Source organism: Oncorhynchus masou, chromosome 16 (assembly GCF_036934945.1).
Source record: "Oncorhynchus masou masou isolate Uvic2021 chromosome 16, UVic_Omas_1.1, whole genome shotgun sequence".
Taxonomy (NCBI): Eukaryota; Metazoa; Chordata; class Actinopteri; order Salmoniformes; family Salmonidae; genus Oncorhynchus; species Oncorhynchus masou.
Genome location: NC_088227.1, coordinates 20,528,317 through 20,552,091, shown reverse-complemented (window position 1 = coordinate 20,552,091; position 23,775 = coordinate 20,528,317). Strand labels below are relative to the sequence as shown.

General features: G+C 46.7%; 1 protein-coding gene across 5 annotated transcripts in view; it reads left to right on the top strand.

Annotated features, from left to right (window-relative positions):
- The window catches only part of LOC135557638 (nuclear receptor coactivator 1-like), a 96,862-nt gene that overhangs the window by 57,376 nt on the left and 15,711 nt on the right, over nucleotides 1-23,775 (top strand). For all 5 annotated transcript variants that reach the window (XM_064991109.1, XM_064991107.1, XM_064991108.1 and 2 more), the window contains 10 exons: nucleotides 1,929-2,034; nucleotides 6,450-6,616; nucleotides 16,457-16,563; nucleotides 17,103-17,280; nucleotides 18,176-18,355; nucleotides 19,102-19,203; nucleotides 19,471-19,611; nucleotides 20,263-20,410; nucleotides 20,598-21,681; nucleotides 22,127-22,643. In XM_064991109.1, coding sequence (XP_064847181.1) covers nucleotides 1,946-2,034; nucleotides 6,450-6,616; nucleotides 16,457-16,563; nucleotides 17,103-17,280; nucleotides 18,176-18,355; nucleotides 19,102-19,203; nucleotides 19,471-19,611; nucleotides 20,263-20,410; nucleotides 20,598-21,681; nucleotides 22,127-22,643 — 2,713 coding nt within the window. In that variant the 5' untranslated portion in view covers nucleotides 1,929-1,945. The remainder of the gene's footprint in view (nucleotides 1-1,928; nucleotides 2,035-6,449; nucleotides 6,617-16,456; nucleotides 16,564-17,102; nucleotides 17,281-18,175; nucleotides 18,356-19,101; nucleotides 19,204-19,470; nucleotides 19,612-20,262; nucleotides 20,411-20,597; nucleotides 21,682-22,126; nucleotides 22,644-23,775) is intronic.

The following is a 23,775-nucleotide window of genomic DNA, read 5'->3' as shown; positions in this document are numbered from 1 at the left end:
ATGTGCATTGATGCACCTGGCCTCTCCGCTGCCTATCAGCTATTCTTTTTTGTTCTTGTGGATTCATATTGAAAATCGATCCAGCTTTGAATGATTTTTATATGTGGTATGATCGCTAGTTAGCCTATTGCAGATCTGGACAAACGATCCGCCTACTACTGTTGTCACTATGAATGGTGGATAGAGGGCGGGGTAGACAGACTGGTAGACTTCATTGACCTGTGGGATAGTAAAAGTTAGCGCAGGGAAAAGCGTGGTGCATAAGGGAAGTACCAGAACATCTTGATAGGGGAGGCCCCTGTAAACATATGAGGAAATGTGGCTCGGATGGAAGAAATTATATCGTAAAACCTGCAAAATAGCAGATGTAAACCAGGGGGAAAACACTACCCTCCCCTGTGCCCAATAAAATAAAAACTGCCCTCCCCAAAGCAAAAAAAAAGTTAGACAACCCTACCCTATTTTGGACAACTCCCCCACCCCAGTACATTACTAACGGCCCCTTGTTACGTGCGTACCCACATGTCATTCCCAACAATGGAGTCATTATATTTCTGTATATTCAATTATGGCCAGGACATAGTGTATAATGAATGAACTTGTTAGATCACAGCCATGCTATGCCCATACTCCACCTATTATTTGATACATTGGGGTTACCTCCCTCATATCAAACAAACACATACCAGACACTTTGGAATGGTGAAGACAAACAATTAGCTAGTGGTGGACTATGGTGTTACTTAGCTAGAGGTGGCCATTTGCTTCTCTGTTTACCGCTTTACGTTGCTGGTTAATAAGTGATTAGCTATCTAGCTAGTTCACTAACTTCAGTAAGCAGATTCCACTCAACTCAAGGTATAGTATAGTGATTTATTTGATTTCCCAGTTACTTTGCTTATGTATCAAGTTGAAGCTGGGTTGCCCAAGTTGTTCGGTGATTACTGTTCAAGCTAGCTAGCAAGTTCAACAGATGTCTCTGAAACTCTGAAGTGCATCCGTTTGACCTCATGAACTTAACTCAACCAATCACATGACACAACACTGTACTGACAACACTACACTCAAGCATTTGTTAGTTCGGCCATCACTCCAGTGAAAGTGACCAATCTAAGGTTTCTAGACACACACCCACCTCTTTCCCACCAGCCTGAAATTCATTCGAGAGAAAAAAAAGATTTAAACCCAAAGGTGCCAAGTCTTCAGAGAGAGCATCTTGATTAATTGAGAGTGAAAACTTGACAAAGATGTGATTAGTATTGTTGGTGGACAATTTGATGCTTTCCCCAAAAAACTGTTACATGTTTGAACCATGTTGCTTACGGTTCAATATTTTTTGATTTTAGACATTTTTCTTTTTGATACGTGGCATTGATGTTCTGCTCGCCCAAGCTCTCAAGTTTGACCTGTCCACTCACAGAACACATCCTCTGCTTTCTCGACCAAATCTCTGCGCTATCGACTGGTCTGTATGCTCACGGGAACCATCCTATGCACTCTCGAATCAGTGTTTGCTTGCTCAATTATGTTTTGTCTCGCTCGACAGAGGCATCTCATGCGCTAAGGACTTTAGAGGCTGATTATTGTGTGTGTGTGTGTGTGTGTGTGTGTGTGTGTGTGTGTGTGTGTGTGTGTGTGTGTGTGAGATCAGTGGGGTCCCATTTGCTTCAGATGCCTAACATGGATCTGCAATTAGGAGGGAAATGAAGATGTGATTTCCTGTCAAATGGACCCCTCTGTATCCCAGCCCTAAAACCAATCCTGATTCAGGTCATGCTGACCAGAAGTCAAGATGGTTCTTCCCGCGTTAGGCTTTGTGTTTTTAATGTATTTGTCTCCTCCATGATGAGTGGTGTTATGTCTGATTTTGAATCAGCTGTGATTGTGGTTTCATCCACAGGCTAACCCTGTCCTCTTCTCTCACCAAGGTGTCCTGAAGCTCAGAATGAGTGCTGTAGGGGAAAGTGCCCCGGAACCTGCCACGCCAGAGTCCCGCAAGAGGAAGGGCTCACCATGCGACACCTCAGAGCAGAGGTAAGAACACGGTGCATTTACCTTTTAATCACTTAGCAGACACTCTTATCCAGAACGATTGACTAGATAATGATGACAACGATGGTCTTCATTGCCTTTCAAGAGTCAATTCTTTCCACCACTACACATACTCAACAAGAAGCGTCCCCTCAGAAGTACAGTATAACCTTGCTACTACCCTTCAGATTTGTTCTCTCATGTTCATCTGTGTTTGCATAGTAACCAAAGAAGCTACCCGCTTCTATGGCCCTGATTGGTGTTGAGGAATAGGAGTTTGAGCCTGTGCACACTTAGCTTTAATTCTTGTGTTATCATGTAGTTATGTCAATGGCAGATGTGTGAGAATTTGAGATATTTTTAGAGTCTACAGTGCATTTTGAAAGTATTCAGACCCCTTGACTTTTTACACATTTCGTTACTTTACAGCCGTATTCTAAACTTGATTAAATAATTGTTTTCCTCATCAATCTACACACTATACCCCATAATGACAAAGCAAAAACAGGTTTTTAGAAGTTTTAGCAAGCTTATTACACCAGTATTTGGGGAGTTTCTCCCATTCTCTGCAGATCCTCTCAAGCTCTGTCAGGTTGGATGGGGATTATCGCTGCACAGCTATTTTCAGGTTTCTCCAGAGATTTTTCGATCGGGTTCAAGTCCGGGCTCTGGCTGGGCCACTCAAGGACATTCAGAGACTTGTCCCGAAGCCACTCCTGCATTGTCTTGGCTGTGTGCTTAGGGTCATTGTCCTGTTGAAAGGTGAACCTTCGCCTCAGTCTGAGGTCCTGAGCACTCTGGAGCAGGTTTTCATCAAGGAGCTCTATGTACTTTGCTCCGTTCATCTTTCCCTCGATCCTGACTAGATCCCCAGTCCCTGCCACTGAAAACCATCCCCACAGCATGCTGCCACCAACATGCTTCACCAGGTTTCCTCCAGATGTGACTCTTAGCATTTTGGCCAAAGAGTTCAACTTGGTTTCATCAGACCAGAGAATCTTGTTTCTCATGGTCTGAGAGTCCTATAGGTGCCTTTTGGCAAACTCCAGGCGGACTGTCATGTGCCTTTTACTGAGTGGCTTCCGTCTGGCCACTCTACCAAAAAAGGCCTGATTGGTGGAGTGCTTCAGAGATGGTTGTCCTTCTAGAAGGTTCTCCCATCTCAGAGGAACTCTGGAGCTCTGTCAGAGTGACCATCGGGTTCTTGGTCAGCTCCCTGACTGTTGTCACTATGAATGGTGGATAGAGGGCGGGGTAGACAGACTGGTAGACTTCATTGACCTGTGGGATAGTAACATGATGCAAAACAGGATGCACCTGTGGGATAGTAACATGATGCAAAACAGGATGCACCTGAGCTTAATTTCAAGTCTCATAGAAATAGATAACTATTGTTATTGCTATTGTTATTTTTTAATATGTTTGCAAATATGTCTAAACTTGTGTTTGCTTTGTCATTATGGGGTTGAGGAAAACATATATATTTTTAACAATTTTACAATAAGGCTGTAATGTAACAATGTGGGAAAAGTCTAGGGGTCTGAATACTTTCCGAATGCATTGTACTGTATATGGGGATTTGGCCCTATAGATGCTGAAGGTTGGCGAGGAGGTGTGTGTTGTTGGTTGTGTTGATTGTTACGGTCTCCTCTACAAGGCCTCAGTTGGCTGATGTAACTGCAGCTTGATCCACCGCACATTCCAGAGCTGCCTGTCTGTTTCTACACCAGCCCCATGCAGCACCTGACATACACACACACACACACACACACACACACACACACACACACACACACACACACACACACACACACACACCACGCCTGTCCACGAGCAGCCTTGGTAATGTTTGATTTGATTTAACTAGGCAAATCACTTTCAGTTAAGAACAAATTCTTATTTACAATGACGGCCTACCAGGGAACAGTGTGCCTTGTTCTGGGGCAGAACGACACATTTTTACCTTGTCAGCTCGGGGATTCAATCTAGCAACCTTTCGGTTACTGGCCCAAAGCTCTAACCACTAGGCTACCTGCCACCCCAATGCATTTCACCTACTGTCATCTTCAACACACACACACACACACACACACTCTCTCTCTCTCTCACTCACTCACTCACTCACTCACTCACTCACTCACTCGCATATACTTACAATTAGGGCTAGGCGCTGTTTTTTTTGTTTTGTTTTTCAAACTTATGGGCGATTCACGATATGTATCTAAAAATATTTTGAAGGTTTGTTCTAAATAAGCGTTGTCTTACAATGAATCATAAGACAATATGACCCACTAATAATTGAATTATTTCTATCAAAATAGTTTAACCTGCTTTTTTTGCAATAATCACAGATCTGGCTGTAAAGTCTATGAAAATGCTCTTTTTGTTACAAATGTCACTAGAACCATGCATAATGCACATTCACTAACTTCTTGTGGCAGGCATTGGGCTATAGAAAATTAACATGGGTCTCATCAACAATCCCAAGCCCACGTGCTAGTGATTAGCCAGCTAATCTTTGTATTTCAGGTTTAGCCAACTTGGATCTATTTGCTAACTAGCAAGGTTGAACAGTATAATTGTTATGAACAAACCCTTCTATTTGTCTCCAACTGTTTGAACAGCCTGTCCACGTTGTGCAGATGTTGAAACCGTATTTCTCAGAATGAGAACGAATTGCCAATTCCGTAAATAATTGTGTTTTATGCTTAATGCCCATGTGTTTGTGTCCATATTATAATTATAATTTTTTTACAGATTCTGTGGGATGTAAATATTGAGTTGAAACCAAATGTCAGAGAGGAGTATGTGATCTCTCAACTTTGCTGGTGTGAGAGGCATGGGGAGGGGCTCGGCGTGTGTGTGTGTGTGTGTGTGTGTAAACCATTGAGGAAGAAGTGAAAATGAGGCCAATGCGTTTCTGTGGGCTTATTTTGGACCAAGCTTGTTGCCTGCCTTCCCGCCTTTGGGACAACGACTCCAATTGTTAGGGCGGAGACGTGCATCTTGTCATTAAATACAGATCTCACGCTGGCATTAGTCAAATATAGTCACTCTGACACATATACACACGCACATACACACACCATGGTTTCCGTTAGCCATTAATAGCTGGCTGTTTAAAAAATTGAAAAGCAGATAAATAAAATTGGCCCCAGATTGACATAGTCTCAGCATGTCCATAAGGCTAGGGGAAGCTACGATTTTAATTAAATTCCCACAATTATATAGGCTAATTAGCCTACTCATGTCTATACATAAATAAATTAAATCATTCAAAATGGGCTACTAAAGCATGAGCTTCCCATAGCTTTAAAAAACATGTTTTAAATTGCCTACAGTCGGAGAGAAGAAATAGCCCAGGCCTCTACTCTATACACGCTCAGCCATGCATTCAAACAGCCTTTTTTTGCAAACAGTGATTGAGTTTTATTATTAACCTGAATTATGACTATCCAATCTACTCATCACATTACGAGTAGTAGGCTATCTTACATAAGTCTGCAAATGCGATCAATCCCATTCTATCCTGTTTTGTAGGCCAAGTGTCCAACCGTTTTATCACTCATATTTTATCATGTTTACCACATTTCTTCTGCAACTTACTTTCAGCTTCAGCGGGCAAAATAATTGAGCGAACAAGGTCAAGCCAAGCCGTAGTCAGTCCCTGCATTCCTCTAATATCTCACACATGGTCAGTGCAGAGCTAGTAGTCACTCTCAGCTCTTAGCCAGGGTTGCTCTCAGCTCATAGGGCTTTCAGTGTTAGGATAACTCAGTTAGCTGCTGGGCTGTTGCTAGAGGGCGGATGTGTGTGAGAGCGATTTCAGTTGATGCCCTGCTAGGTGGAACAATAACACACTGGCAGCAGGTTTAATCCCCCTCTCCTCAGCTGTTCTCTTGCTCTCTGCACTGGTCTGCTTTTCTGCCCTGTCAGCGCTGGTCTCTCCTGCAGCTCTCTGCTCTGGTCCCACTGCCACCCCCCCCTCTCTCTCTATGTGCTGGCTTCATAGAAGCCATGAATTATTGAGAGGCCCGCTGCCCCTGTAGACCCCCCCCCAGCCCTGATCCTCCCCTCCATCCTTCCCCTTACTCGTTGGTACCAACCCAGCAGCGGACAGTCTGCCTGGATACTCTCTGATGAGCCCAGGGCTGCATTCCAATACTCTACAATGTCATCTCATTCACCTCTTTGTCTCCTGTCCTTCAGGAAATCCTTCAACTCCTGCGCGCGTCTGTTGTACTCTCAAACTAGAACTCTGTGTGTTTCATGGACTCTGTGTCAGGTCAAGTTATCCTTTATGTTGCGAAGGAGGATTAATTTGGTTGCAGCTAACACGCCATAAAATCACTTTCAGCAAAGTTCTAAACATTTATCAGAAATAAACCTAAACTGTGTGTGTGTGGCTGTCCTTGCAGTGTGGAGAAGCGTCGACGGGAGCTGGAGTGTCGTTACATAGACGAGCTGGCCGAGCTCCTGTCTGCCAACATGGGCGACATGGCCAGCCTCAACGTCCAGCCAGACAAGTGCCACATCCTCAAGAGCACCGTGGACCAGATCCAGCAGATCAAACGGCGCGAGCAGGGTGAGCACCAGCACATTAGACACACTTTCTCACTCACTAATCAACCACTCATTTGCATACAAACATGCGCTGTGTTGCTCTCTCTAGTACACACACACACACACACACACACACACACACACACACACACACATGCATACATTTGTTTTACTATCCTTGTGGAGACCAAACAATTGATTCCCTTTCAAAATCCTATTTTCCCTAACCTTAACTCTTAACCCCTAAGCCTAAAATAGCCTTTTTCCTTGTGGGGACAGGCCAAATGTTCCAACTTGTCAGAATATTCCTTGTTTTAGTATCCTTGTGATGACATCTGACCCCCACAAGGATAGTAAAACAAAAAACACACACATGCTCCCATTCTCACTCTCATTCCCCTCAGTCACTTTACTGACCGACATGGTGACTTCACCCCCCTCACTTCTTTACTCATTTGCTCTTTTTTCCCCTCAATCCCCCAGTCCCTCTAAAGACGTCTAGGTCGCTCGGTGAATTCTGCCCAGCCGTAGGGACCCCTGGGAAATCATGATTCTTAGTCCACAGGGTTGAATAACAAACCAGACAAATCCCACCTTTAACTCACTGAAAGCTGTGACGCCATTCTGCTGCGTCTTGTGGATCCTTACATCCCCATCCACACGTAACCTATGTTACTATACTTAATGCTTACCAGAACCGTATCTCTGTTCTCTATAGGCCCATATTGCTCTGGTGGTTATGTATCATTGCATGTATCTTTTGTACCCTTACATATCATTAGTTCTATGCATCTGGTAGGGCAGCGCTCCCAGTTAGTTCTACTTAGTGGCGGCACTTGTTCTCCCAGATCGTCTCTTAATCAGTAACTGGTCAGTGTTCAATGGAAAAGCCATAAAACAATAAGAGCCAGAGCATTAGTGTTTGTTCCAGGTCTCACTAATCACACACACACACACAAACACACACCCATTCAGTGCACACACACACACATGCTCAGACACACACCAGGGATTGACATTAAGTGTTGCCTATTGCCTGGGGCAGGTGAACTGAGCAATCGTGGAAGTTGAGCTTGCTCTGAGGTTGCCCCACTGTGCAGCTGAATAACTTTTTACAAATATAGTAACTCAAAAGAATTCCCGTAGCCTAAAACGGATCTTTCTGGTTCCTCCGCATTATTTAAGTGAAAGAAAGACAATTTATGGCAGTCAGGCAAGTTGAGCCTGTTCTGAGATTTGTTTTTACTAATAACAACCAAAGCACAAAGAATTCCAGTACTGATCTGATCGAAAGGCAGGCAGTATATGGTACTTCTGTATATAAATAGATCATTTACATTGTCAGAAGATCATAATCTTCGGGCAACCAAAAAATATAGAAAGTGATTGTGAGAGGGGGATGACCTGGGGGGCCTCTGAGGTACTGGAAAGGATGGAAAAACCCCTCCTTTTATAATAAAGCAGTGCATATGGATGTCATAGCATTTGCGTAGTGACATAGAGCATTAGAGTAGAGGCCCTTAATAAAGAAGGCTCTCACATGGGGAACAGTTTTTGACCTTTTATAAACACATTTCATACAATTATGTCATTTTGTATGACTGGATACTTTAATAGAATTGTTTTTAATACCAAACAAATCATCAAAATGACAGTTACAGGAAATTATAGTCTTAGAAAAGCTTTCACTGACTTACCCAATGATGTGCAGCTCAACTTGCCGACAATTGCCAATACTCTCATGCCAAAAGCCTATCTCTCTTGTTTTACTTTGTAAAACTATGTTTACTCGATAGACCTGTTTGGAAGTTGCTAAAATATTTTGTCAGCCTACTGTCAGATTAGAAGCTGGAACCATTCGCTTTCCAACCTATGTTTTCCTGCGATTGCTTTTGAGCTATTTGAAAAGACTTGTTCTGGCTGAATGGCGTTCCCTGACAGATTTGCTGTGCGTTCCCGGGCTATAGGCCTTATGATTGGGGAAAATAAACACTATCCACAGATAGGCTATAATGTTGCGCAAACCAAAATCTGTGTTTTCACGTGACGTTTATTTATGGGGCAGGAGAATTAACTCTGATCACTTTTATTAGAATTTTTACATTGCAAACTGATTTTTAATTTTTCATGTAAAGGAAGCCTACTGGATCCGGCCAAATAGGTCCCGGGAAACAGAATTGTCAAAACGGAGAGGTGCCGGGTTCTGTTCCGTAAGGATCTGGCTCAACTGAAGCACTCCCGAAGGGCATGTGCCTTTCAGACTTTAATGTCAATCCCTGCACACTGCCAGTATGGGATTAGCCATAGGTGTCAATCCCTGCACACTGCCAGTATGGGATTAGCCATAGGTGTCAATCCCTGCACACTGCCAGTATGGGATTAGCCATAGGTGTCAATCCCTGCACACTGCCAGTATGGGATTAGCCATAGGTGTCACTCCCTGCACACTGCCAGTATGGGATTAGCCATAGGTGTCAATCCCTGCACACTGCCAGTATGGGATTAGCCATAGGTGTCAATCCCTGCACACTGCCAGTATGGGATTAGCCATAGGTGTCAATCCCTGCACACTGCCAGTATGGGATTAGCCATAGGTGTCAATCCCTGCACACTGCCAGTATGGGATTAGCCATAGGTGTCAATCCCTGCACACTGCCAGTATGGGATTAGCCATAGGTGTCAATCCCTGCACACCGCCAGTATGGGATTAGCCAGGTGTCACTCTACAGCAGTGGTAGTACTCACTAAAATGTTTGAGGAAGACACTTTTAAACAACCACACTGGGCAAGCTGCCATACCCATCGGAGAACGGGGGTTGGGGGGGGGGGGGGGGGGGGGTTACAGAGTCAAATTGATTCATACAGGATATCAAATGTATTCATACATTAATCAATCTATTCGAATCAAATCAAACTAGTTTGATTCTGGCCTTATTGCCAATATCTCAATGCAAAGATATGTCAAGTTCCACTCTGAAGGAAGTATGCTTTGGAGTGATTGAAATGCATCAGAAATGTATTAGAATTATTCTGTTCAGATCCATAACTCCTCTTCTAATGAGTCCTGCTGGTGCGTCCTAGATAGAAGCATAATATACGAATGTTTTCCTGAGAGTCTGAGCTTTCAGGAATGGGGTCATTGTCGATAATAGCTCCAACTGCTCAAAAGATAGTTAAATTTGACGCAGGGACATGATTTCAAGATGTGCGCAAGATGTGCGCTACATTTGTCCCAGCCACTAATAGCGGATATCGAAGGTTACTTACATAACTACAGTTCTATGAACAAAGGGGGACATTCAGATGACTGAGGAAAACATGCACAACAAATGTATTCAGGCAGCTATAAGCTGCCAATGAAGTTGCTGAGAGTTGCTCAGTGACTATGGGGGCGTTAATGTCATCTTACAATAGTATAATTGGGTGGATTGCTGTCAGTGGCAGCGTTTCATTCCATGTATTTAAAAATAAAATAAATAAAAGCATCCCTGCACTAGATGCTGAAGCATGATGTCTATAGGTAGAACGAAAGGCCCCCATTGCACCCCCTCACCTCTACATCCCAAGGGCCCGAGCCTCTCTGAAGTGTACAATCAGCTTGTTTGTAGGCCTAACCAGAGCCCTGAATACATTTTGGGTTCTGAACTTGACCTCGGCAGAAGAGTGTTAACACTGTTTGGACATGACCTCTTACCCGTTTTAACAGAGCTTCTCACAAGGCAGCCTCCCTCCAGCCCCTGACATCTAGCCAGTGTTGTCTCAGGGTCCCAACCCATCTTATCTTTCTCAGCTCTGTGTTTGGGGGTTAACACACTCTTAGAAAAAGGTTAAGTTAGGGTAAAGTATTGTTCCCTGAGGTACAAAAATATCAAAATACAGATAATGTACCTTCAGAAATACACATTTCACTGTACTGTTCATTACCTTTTAGGGTACTTGTCAAATCAAATTGTATTGGTCACATACACATATATAGCAGATGTTATTGCGGGTGGAGCGAAGTGCTTGTGTTCCTAGCTCCAACATGTGCGGATAATCTAGTAAAATGGTTCATTTTTGTACCAAGTATTTTGAAAATAAAGGTACAATCATCACACACAGAAAAAAAACGAATTTGCTACATTGGTGTCAGAAGTGGGATGGCGGAGAGGCGTGTACACTTGAGGCACTTGGTTTAAAGAAGAGGACAATTTGTGCCTATTCAAATGAACAAACAGTTTTGTCACTGTGGTGATACCCCAAAAATTCACATTTGTACCTTTTCTAAAGGTACGCTTTTATACTCTGACTAAACTCAGCAAAAAAAGAAGCGTCCCTTTTTCACGACCCTGTCTTCAAAGATAATTCGTAAAAATACGAATAACTTCACTGATCTTCATTGTAAAGGGTTTAAACACTGTTTCCCATGCTTGTTCAATAAACCATAAACAATTAATGAACATGCACCTGTGGTACGGCCGTTAATTGCCTACCGTCTGAAAGCTGTTAGTGTCTTAAGGTCACAGTTATGAAAACATAGGACACCAAAGAGGCCTTTCTACTAACTCTGAAAAACACCCAAAGAAAGATGCCCAGGGTTCCTGCTCATCTGTGTGAACGTGCCTGAGGCATGAGGACTGCAGATGTGGCCAGGGCAATAAATTGCAATGTCTGTACTGTGAGACGCCTAAGACAGCACTACAGGGAGACAGGACGGCCAGCGAATCATCCTCTCAGTGGCAGACCACGTGTAACAACACCTGCACAGGATCGGTACATCCAAACATCACACCTGCGGGACAGGTACAGGATGGCAACAACAACTGTCCCGAGTTACACCAGGAACGCACAAACCCATCGTTGCTCAGACTGTCCACAATAGGCTGAGAGAGGCTGAACTGAGGGCTTATAGGCCTGTTGTAAGGCAGGTCCTCACCAGACATCACCAGCAACAACGTCGCCTATGGGCACAAACCCATCGTCGCTGGACCAGACAGGACTGGCAAAAAGTGCTCTTCACCAATGAGTCGCGGTTTTGTCTCACTGGGGGTAATGGTCGTATTCGCTTTTATCGTCGAAGGAATGAGCGTTACACCAAGGCCTGTACTCTGGAGCGGGATCGATATGGAGATGGAGGGTCCGTCCTGGTCTGGGGCGGTATGTCACAGCGTCGTCAGACTGAACTTGTTGAACTACCCTTCCTGCAGGCTCATCCTGACATGACCCTCCAGCATGACAATGCCACTAGCCATACTGCTCGTTCTGTGCGTGATTTCCTGCAAGACAGGAATGTCAGTGTTCTGCCAAGGCCAGCGAAGAGCCCGGATCTTAATCCCATTGAGCACATCTGGGACCTGTTGGAACGGAGGGTGAGGGCTAGGGCCATTCCCCCCCAGACATGTCCCCAGACAAGGAACTTGCAGGTGCCTTGGTGGAAGAGTGGGGTAACATCTCACAGCAAGAACTGGCAAATCTGGTGCAGTCCATGAGGAGGAGATGCACTGCAGTACTTTATTGATTGATTTTTATTTTATTTTACCTTTATTTAACTAGGCAAGTCAGTTAAAAACAAATTCTTATTTACAATGACGGCCTAGGAACAGTGGGTTAACTGCCTTGTTCAGGGGCAGAACGTCAGATTTTTACCTTGTCAGCTCGGGGATTCGATCTAGCAACCTTTCGGGTTACTGGCCCAACGCTCTTACCACTAGACTACCGGCCGCCCCAAATGCAGCTGGTGGCCACACCAGATACCGGCGGTTACTTTTGACCCCCCCTTTGTTCAGGGACACATTATTCCATTTCTGTTAGTCACGTCTGTGGAACTTGTTCAGTTTGTCTCAGTTGTTGAATCTTGTTATGTTCAAATATTTACACATTAACTTTGCTGAAAATAAACACAGTTGACACTGAGAGGACGTTTCTTTTTTTGCTGCATGTATATGTAAAAATGATGCTGTCTTGTCCCCTAAAGTTATGGACTGCAAGGGTACAATCAAGTATATGTAACTAATTGTTTAGTGGGCCACTACAGTGAAGAGATTGTGCCCCTTTAAATACAATTCAGTACCTTTTTTTCTGAGAGTGTAGGCCATAAATCAAAAACCAATGTAGTAGTAATGTAGCTGTATTTGGCTACTAGGATTTGGAACCTGTAGGCTTTGAAATGATGGGCTAGATCAAAGCGATGTAGGAGGTTGTCCGATTTAGGTCTACGCCTTAACATTTTCATTTAACTTTGTGACCCCTCTGATCATGACACTCATTATGTTGCGACCACACAATTGGAATAATGAGGATTGCGCTACAACCCTCATAGCCTGGATGGAAACTGAAGCAGTTAGAGAAGGATGATAATGAGGATTGTGCTACAACCCTCATAGCCTGGATGGAAACTGAAGCAGTTAGAGTAGGATGATAATGAAGATTGTGCTACAACCCTCATAGCCTGGATGGAAACTGAAGCAGTTAGAGTAGGATGATGATGACGTTGTCCCTGAGGCTCTGATCTAAGGTCAAGTTTTTATTTTTCACTCTGATGTTTAAAGGTTTAGGATTTGGGGAGAGAAATCTGATCCAAGATCCGTGACTAAGGGACTACATGGTTCAGTATGTATTTACCCAGCTTTCTCCCTGCCGTCAGAGATCCCATCAAGCATCCTGTTAGTATGGACACACACAAGCAGCGGGCGTTTCTAATCAGCACTGTAGTGTATATACATTAGACACACACCACAGGCGTTAAGATGGCTGCCTAACAGAAAGGCGTAGTTACTCAAACGTATTTTAATTCCTGGCCCTGATTCCCATCATCACAAACAGGCTTGGATGTTGGTGTAAATTAGAATATTCCTTCCAGCCCTTATTTCCTATCTAGAATAGGGTAGTACCGGAGGCCCAACGGACTAAGAGAGGGCTGGTGTTGGCCTTGAGCGGGCAGGCAGAGAGACGGGCAGGGAGACGCAGTGGAGTAGAAGTGTAAGAGTAAACAGTGGCGCTCACTTGCCTGCACCAGAATTAGCACCCGCAACGGTGGCTCTCCAAAAGCCTCTCTGTGCTGTGTAGAAGGTGCCATTTTCCCTGTTTCAACCACAGTGAAATGAGGGGAACCATTAGGGTGTGTGTGTGTGTTTTCCTCCTTGTAAGGCTTTGGAGGATGTTGAACGAGATGAGATCCTCTGTTAATTTTATGCCCCCCCCCCGCATGAGCCTACTTCGAGCTGAAATAACCATGGCATAAGGTTGTCAGGGTCCTAGCGGCCCCTGCGATGTCAGTCACAGCTAGGATGTGTGAGAGAGCAGCCAATGGCTGAGATCCCTGCCCCCTGACCTTGTGCAAGAGGGCCTCTCGCACAGCCCAGCTTCCCTTTCCCCTACGCAGGGAGAACCAGGAACACACACGCTCTGCTCACCCCTCCTCTCCCGAGGCCCGCACTCTGCTCCTTTGTGCCCCTCTCTCGCTCTCTCTCTCGCCCTTGCAACTCTCCCCTCTTTCACCTTTTGCCCCCCCTGTGTCCCACTCCCCCTCTCAACCCTCTCCTATCTGATTCTGAGATAGACAAGGACAGACCCTGACTTCTCAGAAGACTCCAGGTGTGTTACTTAACTATTTGGGGAAGAAAATCACATCCTCAAGGAGAAAAATACTCTGTATCCTGTTAGCCCCAACAATTCCCAAAACAACTGGAATTGCCCATGCATTTGCACACTTGGGAAGTTAAACACTGCTCTGGTGACAACCAGAAAGTGGTAGAGTAGTGTATCTGAGGAGTAGTGCAGCACACGGCCCAACCAGCAGGCCTGCTGCAGGATATTCATGTCTCTGTACCATAAAGTCCTCACCTAGCCCTGGTTGATTTGTCAATAACCTAATTACGGAAGGACTTTGTTGTGTTTTGGTTTCAGTACTTGGCCTCCTGGAATACCACACATGATTCACAGTCATGTGCTCACTCGTCACCCTGATTTTAAGACCTGGGCACCGGCCAGCCTGCGCTTCATAAATATACACTCCTCCCTCTGTTTCTCCCTGGAGAGGATACGGAGGAGATTGACTTGGTGTGGTCGGGAGTACGGTGAAAAGTACCTCTGTTTCCTCTTTTCCTCTTCCTCTCTCTCCTTCCTCTTTCTTTATAGTATCACTCCCTGCTCCTGCTGTGGGATACTTGGTGGGGACATGTCGGTACAGTGAGCACTGCGTGCTGACATCACGCTGGTCGTGACCTACATTTTCCGTTTACATTTTATTAATTTAACAGATGCTCTTATCCAGAGCGACAATTACTGCATTCATCTTACGATAACTGCGTGAGACAACAACATATCACAACCGTATTTCCTCAATAAAGTAGTTATCAGCAAAGTCAGTGGTAGTAGTAAAACACAAGTGCATTTAGTTATTTAATAATAAAAATGGATGAGGGGGGTGTTTTCGGACGATGGGTAGGGACTCCACTGTCCTGACGTTAAAGGAAAGCTTGTTCCCCATTGGGTTGCCAGGACAGAATAGATTTTACTGGGTTGAGCAGGAGCTGCCCACCAATAGGGGTGGGAGGGCCAAGAGACCAGAGGGGGCTGAACCAAGTTCTCCTGGTGGGGGGTATATGGTTTGAGCATAGACTGAAGGTAGGGGAGGGCATTTTGGTGGGACTGGATCAGGTGTCACCGGCCAAGACTGGGCCAAGTCAGCAAGGAATGAGGGGAGGGGGGCGAGGGAGGTCCTCTCATTATGGTTGTAGGGTAGTCCTGCCCTGTGAGGACAGTTGAGGACAGTGTGGGGGGTGGTGATAGGTACTGGATATGAATAATAGAGCCTCTCTGACATCAGACTGTAGATTTAAAGCCACCCCCAGAGACTCTGGGTAACAGGCTGGCTAACAGAAAGACTGGGACACTTTCTCTTCCTATTTTCTCTATTGTCCTCCCTTCCTTAATCCTTTCCTCTTTCTCATGTCTTCCTCCTTCTCGCTGTATCTCTCTTCTCCTTCATTTGCACTCTTTTCTCTCTATATTTAGGCCTACTGTATTTTTCTTCCTACCGTCTCTCACTCTCTCTCTCTCTCTCTCTCTCCGTCAGGCCTACAGTACAGTAATGACATGTGATGGCAGGTCCGGCCTCTCTCTCTTCGATCCAGCTCAGTCTAGTTCTCTGTATCTGTACTCTATTTCACCCTGCTGGCCTCAGGCACCAATCATCATCTCTCAGATCAGCATCTTTCTCTCTGTCCACACCAGGGCCAGGCCAGGGCGTCAGCAGCCTATCATCAGGTTGTTGATCAAGAAGAGAAAAAAAAACATTGTCCCTGGCTCCCTCTCCTCATCACTCTCTTTGGCCCTTTTTGTCCTAAGTAGAACCTTACACCAGGTCCAAGAAGAGATTTGGGTCATTGGTGAATGGCTTTTTAAGAGTTTTTGACATGATATATGTATCTACATGGGGTATGGTTTAATTATAAAAGCAGTATGCATTGGTGTCCATGCCAGAATAAACAAGCTGTTTCCCGCTCACTTCCAGTCGTTGGCTTTAGCTGCTGTACAGTAACAGTACAGTTACAGAATGCTGTAGTCATGTGCTGCGTTGAGTCCCCCTAACCCTTTGAGCTGGACTGATGTCATCAGAACACAGTTCATCAACAGCCCACACAGTTCATTATTCTCTGTTGAATAATACCAGCTTCATTATGAGGGGAATAACTTGTATAACAAGCTACTTAGAAGTTATTACTTGGAGTTACTAAGTAATTACATAATGCCTATGTAATGGTTGATGTCAGTGAAATAAGGAAGACTAAAAGTACATGCTACCAATGGCTGATCGCCCCACGTTCAGTCCCCCTGTATTGGAGCTGTTCTTAAGATCTGTGTGTGCGTTTGCCCCCTGCAGAGAAAGCGGCTTTGGTGTCACCGGAAGACGAGGTGCAGAAGAGTGACATCTCGTCCAGTAGTCAGGGCATGGTGGAGAAAGAGGCTCTGGGGCCGCTGCTGCTCGAGGTGAGTGAAACAATAAAGCTTGGTGGAATTTGAATTTCAGTGAGAGAGACAGGAAGTATCCATTGATTGGATAAATCAGTAATGCAGCTTTCTAAAGCACAGGTGCTCTTTCGTGAGAAATAATCATCTTATTGAGAAGATAATCATCTTATTGGTTGCTCATTAGTAAATACATGGGTAGTTAGATTGCACCTGCTCACAGTAGATTCATACAAAGTTAGATAAAGTGTTGTGTATGTTTTTGTGTAAAAGCTCAAATGTAAGTTTGAGGGATGACGGCAATTTAGTTAGAATCTCTCTGTCTTCAACATTTTCTCTGTATTGTCCAGAGTGATTCAGTGACTGTATGTGTGGTACTCAGGTGGTAGTTTCCCAGTGAGGCCCAGTGTCAGTATGCCACATTAGTTCCTGGCCCACTTTCCCTGGGGCTGGGGCTGAGAGAGAGGCTGAGGTCCTCCCCTTCTCCCTTTTTGTGTTCCCCTTCCTCCGGAGCTGTCCGTTTTCACTTCTCTTTTGTCCCTCCCTCTGTTTCGGGCCAGGCTCTGGACGGCTTCTTTTTTGTGGTGAACCGCGAGGGCCGGATCGTGTTTGTGTCGGAGAATGTGACGGGTTACCTAGGCTACACCCAGGAAGAGCTGATTACCTCCAGTGTCTACAGCATCCTCCATGTGGGAGACCACGGCGAGTTTGTCCGCAACTTGCTGCCCAAGAGCCTCGGTGAGGATGACAGGAGAGGTGGATGAGAGAAGAGGGGATGAGATGAGGCAGGAGATGATGGTGAAGGGAGGAGAGGAGTGCGAGAGGATGGAGAGAGGGGGGGTAGGAGAGGTGTAAGTAGATGAGAAGGGAGGAAAAGAGAGAATGACAAAGAGGGGTTGATGTCGAGTAGGAGGAAATTACAAGGCGATGAAAGAGATGAGGAAGGAAGGAGAAGAAGAACATGATAACGGGGAGATGAAAGACAGGTAAGAGAGAAGGGGATCAATCAAATGTATTTTATAAAGCTCTTTTTACATCAGCAGTTATCACAAAGTGCTATACAGAAACCCAGCCTAAAACCCCACAGAGAAAGCAATGCAGATGTAGAAGCACCCTGGCTAGGAAAAACTCACTAGAAAGGCAGGAACCTAAGGAGAAACCTAGAGAGGAACCAGGCTCTGAGGGGTGGCCAGTCCTCTTCTGGCTGTGTCGGCTGGAGATTATAAGAGTACATAAACATTAAGGATGGAGAGGAGGTAAGAGAGGAGAGGAACCTTTGCCTCTAGGTACAGTATCATAGCTGTCACAGATCATGTGACAGCTAAACTTCAGTTTCAGTTTAAACTCACTAGACCCTCACTACTACTGTCTCGTTTATTCTCTCCTTATCCCCCTCTTCTCTCTCTCTCTACCCCAGATATGCCATCCTGTCTGTTTTCAAACCATTATTATTACATCACACACATTGGTTTTACCTGCCTCTGACTGTCATCCTGTCTCCCTCATCCTTTCTTTTCTTTGTCACACACTCTCCTGTATGTCCTGTGTGGTGGTGTGTGTCCCTGTTCCTAATGATGTGTCTGTCTGCCTACACCGTTACTGATGTTGTCTTTGTGTGTGTGTGTGTGTGTAGTGAACGGGGTGCCGTGGCCCCAGGAGCAGGGTCGGAGGAACAGTAACACATTTAACTGCCGGATGCTAAAGAGGCCTCCTGATGAGGTGGACTCAGAGAACCAGGAGGCACGACAGCAGTACGACACCATGCAGTGTTTTACTGTCTCCCAGCCCAAAGCCATGCCGGAGGAGGGAGATGGTGAGCACACACACAGATACATACAGCTTACTGAACACGCACAGATTCATACAGCTTACTGAACACGCACAGATTCATACAGCTTACTGAACACGCACAGATTCATACAGCTTACTGAACACGCACAGATACATACAGCTTACTGAACACGCACAGATTCATACAGCTTACTGAACACGCACAGATTCATACAGCTTACTGAACACGCACAGATTCATACAGCTTACTGAACACACACAGATTCATACAGCTTACTGAACACGCACAGATACATACAGCTTACTGAACACGCACAGATACATACAGCTTACTGAACACGCACAGATACATACAGCTTACTGAACACGCACAGATTCATACAGCTTACTGAACACTCACAGATACATACAGCTTACTGAACACGCACAGATTCATACAGCTTACTGAACACGCACAGATTCATACAGCTTACTGAACACGCACAGATACATACAGCTTACTGAACACGCACAGATACATACAGCTTACTGAACACGCACAGATACATACAGCTTACTGAACACGCACATTCAAAAAGATGTGTCAGCAGCATGACATCACGCTGGTCTTTACCTTGTCCTAACTAGACCAGAGCCGTATAGGAGAGAAAGAGTTAGACACGGTGACGCCCTGCTTATTACAGCTAACACACACACACAAACACACACACACCCATGTTAGAGGCTTAACTCTGACCTCTCCTGCCCTTTGATCTGTATTGTGCCCAGACCTGCAGAGCTGCCTGATCTGCATAGCCTGCCCGATGCCCCGCCCCCAGCAGCTACCCGCCATCCGCACTGAGTCCTTTATCACCAAACAGGACCCCACAGGTATCAACCCGTGACCTCTCACTTTTTACCTCTCAACTCTACCCTCTCACATAAAAACTCCATACACACACACTCTCCAATTTGTAGATTAGAGAGCTTTCATGTTGCTCCAGAAGGTGGACTAACTGGAGTGGTACACAATAAACAGGCTTGTTGGTAAACCTACCTAGAGAGGAAAGGCAAAGACGGGGTTTCAGCTCCCACTACTACTGTACATCTGACCTCATAATAGACCACCGTTACTAGTGTGTGTGTGCGTGTGTCCAGGGAAGATCATCTCCATAGAGACCAGTGCTCTGCGAGCGACGGGGCGACCGGGCTGGGAGGACCTGGTCAGGAAGTGTATCTACGCCTTCTTCCAGCCGCAAGGCAAAGAACCCTCCCACGCCAAGAAGCTGCTCCACGAGGGTGAGGAGAAGGGGAGTGGGGAGAGAAGGGGAGGATGAGAAGGGGAGTGGGGAGAAAAGGGGAGGATGAGAAGGGGAGGATGAGAAGGGGAGTGGGGAGAAAAGGGGAGGATGAGAAGGGGAGTGGGGAGAGAAGGGGAGGATGAGAAGGGGAGGATGAGAAGGGGAGTGGGGAGAAAAGGGGAGGAAGAGAAGAGAAGGGGAGTGGGGAGAGAAGGGGAGGAAGAGAAGAGAAGGGGAGTGGGGAGAGAAGGGGAGGAAGAGAAGGGGAGTGGGGAGGATGAGAAGGGGGGGGAGTGGGGAGAGAAAGGGAGGATGAGAAGGGGGGGGAGTGGGGAGAGAAAGGGGAGGATGAGGAAGAGAAGAGAAGGAGTGGGGAGAGAAGGGGAGGATGAGGACTAGAAGGGGGGTGGGGAGAGAAGGTGAGGATGAGGAAGAGAAGGGGAGGATGAGGAAGAGAAGGGGGGATGAGGAAGATAAGGGGGTGGAAAAGAGAGCGGAAAGAGGAACGTTATGTACTATTGTCAATAATCAGGCTGAAACAACACAGTACCCCCATATCGTACCATTACAGAAACATCTTTCTTTTATTTCATAAAGAACGGCACACTGATCAGTAGCTCAATTGTTGTGTGTGTGTGTGTGTTGCCAGTGATGACCCATGGCACGGCCATCAGTCCTCTTTACCGGTTCAACCTGAGCGATGGGACCCCCCTCAGCGCTCAGACCCGCTGCAAGTTCTGCTGCCCCCCTAACCATGACGTTCAGCCCTTCATCATGGGCATTCACACTATCGACAGGTGACTCGCGCACACGCACGCATGAACACACACACTGGCAAGTCATATGGAACAAGTAGAATATATGTCTTTATTGCCAATCAACAATGGTTGTAATGGTAGGAATTGACCCGATGTAAACAGAAAATACATTTCCAGAATATTTCTCTCACCCAGCTGATGTTTTGCTCTTGTTTTCCTTTTGTAGGGAACACAACACTGCTAGCTCTCAGGAAAACACTAACTCCAGCCTTCTACTGACCCATAGGAGCCCTGCTCCCTCCCACTCCCCTGCCCTCCCCCCGGGCAGCGAGGCCAGCCAAGCCCCAGGCCCCACCTCAGGCCTCCATCTCAACAACGGCAAAAGCTCCAGCACCACCTCCCCCACCACACCCACCAGCCATTCAGCAGGGTACATGACGCCCAACCGGATGTGTCCTCTGCAGGTCAACAGCCCTTCGCCCCTGGGAAGCCCCCTCACTGCCACCCCTACCTCATTTATGTCGCCCAGACCCCCCAGGGCCAGTCCGGGGCTGGGCGGCAGCCCGCGTGTCCCAGGGAACCCCTTCTCCCATTCCACCCCTGGCCTGCACTCTCTGGCACCGTCCCTGGGAGGTGGAACTGGTGGCGGTGGAAGTGGAATCCTCAGCCGGCACCACTCTGGTGGGGACGGTGGAGCAGGGACCCCCCTGAGTTTCTCTCTGCCCTCCCCTTTACCTCAGAGGCAGGCCAGCACCCCCACCAGCTCCCCAGCACGCCCTCCCCCCGCCAAGCCCCCCGAGGGAGGAGGAGGAGGAGGTGGGGGCGGAGAGGACCTGGCTAAAGGAAAACTAGGGGGGAACTCCAAACTCAACCAGCCCCTGGACAACGGCGGCGTGGGGGCGCCTAGGGACCCCAAAAACACATCTACCAAACCCACCTCCACCCCTCAGTGCCCGGCCTCCCACAGCACTCTGACGGAGCGCCACAAGATCCTCCACCGCCTCCTGCAGGACAGCAGCCCGGCTGAGGGCAGCAACGGCAAGGAGTCTGAGATCAAGAAGGAGCCTCCTGCCACCGCCAACCCCAACGGACCCCCCAGCACCCCTCAGGACCATCAGCTGCTGCGCTTCCTCCTGGACACGGATGAGAAGGACCTGGGCGACCTGCCCCCTCCGGCCGCTCTCAGCCTGCAGACGGTCCGGGTCAAGACTGAGAAGAGGGCCAGCGGGGACACAACTCCCTGTGCTGCAGCCTGCGCCAGCCCCAAGCCCAGACCGATCCCTGCAGACAGCAGGCCGTCCAGAGACCCGGTACTGTCTGCAGCCCTACTCCTCCCGCCTGCAGTCTACAGCTCACACCTCATACACAGTCCCCGCAGTATCCAGATGCAGCAAGATCACATCCCAGACATGCAGACCTCTCAGACACTTTAAGTTTGGGGTTATAGTTAAGGTTTGGTTTTAGGGTTAGGGCTGGGAGTTAGGATTAGGGACTTCTAGGACTTCTGTTGCTGGGGTGGTCACAGTGTGGCTGGCTGTCTGAGTGGATGCTGCTGCTGCCTTCTAAAAGGAGCATGTGATTCGCTGCTGTATTTGTTCTACTTACGTTGAGCCCATAGTAACTCGCCCTTAGGCAGGAGCTTGTTGTGTTCATTTGTGGCCCCTTCTCTTCAACTTTGTCTCTCTCCAGCACAGAGCTACCAGCAGCAGTCTTGGAAGTTCTTTGATCTTTACTCTCTTTCCCTCTCTCCCTCAGTTCCCCAGTGGATCTGCTGACCTGGACCCTCTCAGCCAGTTGCTGCCCACCCTCAGGGGCCCTGCAGGGGCCAAGCAGGGCAGCGGGGAGCAGGGTGGTCCCCAGACCCAAGCCCTGTCGTCCCATAGCCAAACCCAACCTCAACCACGGCTCCATTCACCTCCACAGCCCCAGACACAGCCTTGGCTCCAATCACCTCTTCAAACCAAACCTCAGAACCATCTCCAGCTTCAGTCCCCTACCCAGCTTCAGTCCCCTACCCAGCTTCAGTCCCCTTCACAGCTTCAGTCCCCTACCCAGCTTCAGTCCCCTACCCAGCTTCCGTCACCCACCCAGCTTCCGTCCCCTACCCAGCTTCCGTCCCCTACCCAGCTTCCGTCACCCACCCAGCTTCCGTCCCCTACCCAGCTTCAGTCCCCTACCCAGCTTCAGTCCCCTACCTTACTCCAGCCCAGTGGGGCCAACATTGTCAAGGCCGTGACCGTGAAGAGGGAGCCACCTGGAAGACCAAGCCGAGGTATGGCAGGAATAAAAAGGGGTCAGGAGTAGAGGTCGACCGATTATGAATATTCAACGCCGATACTGATTATAGGAGGACCAAAAAAAGCCGATACTGATTAATCTGCCGATTTTTTATTTATTTATTATTTTTTGTAATAATGACATTTACAACAATATGGAATAAACACTTACAGTGGGGCAAAAAAGTATTTAGTCAGCCACCAATTGTGCAAGTTCTACCACTTAAAAAGATGAGGCCTGTAATTTTTATCATAGGTACACTTCAACTATGACAGACAAAATGAGAAGAAAAATCCAGAAAATCACATTGTAGGATTTTTAATGAATTTATTTGCAAATTATGGTGGAACATAAGTATTTGGTCAATAACAAAAGTTTATCTCAATGCTTTGTTATATACCCTTTGTTGGCAATGACAGAGGTCAAACATTTTCTGTAAGTCTTCACAAGGTTTTCACACACTTGCTGGTATTTTGGCCCATTCCTCCATGCAGATCTCCTCTAGAGCAGTGATGTTTTGGGGCTGTTGCTGGGCAACACGGACTTTCAACTCCCTCCAAAGATTTTCTATGAGGTTTAGATCTGGAGACTGGCTAGGCCACTCCAGGACCTTGAAATGCTTCTTACGAAGCCACTCCTTCATTGCCCAGGCGGTGTGTTTGGGATCATTGTCATGCTGAAAGACCCAGCCACGTTTCATCTTCAATGCCCTTGCTTGATGGAAGGAGGTTTTCACTCAAAATCTCACGATACATGGCCCCATTCATTCTTTCCTTTACACGGATCAGTCGTCCAGGTCCCTTTGCAGAAAAAAGCCCCAAAGCATGATGTTTCCACCCCCATGCTTCACAGTAGGTATGGTGTTCTTTGGATGCAACTCAGCATACTTTGTCCTCCAAACACAACGAGTTGAGTTTTTACCAAAAGGTTATGTTTTGGTTTCATCTGACCATATGACATTCTCCCAATCTTCTTCTGGATCATCCAAATGCTCTCTAGAAAACTTCAGACGGGCCTGGACATGTACTGGCTTAAGCAGGGGGACACGTTTGGCACTGCAGGATTTGAGTCCCTGGCGGCGTAGTGTGTTACTGATGGTAGGCTTTGTTACTTTGGTCCCAGCTCTC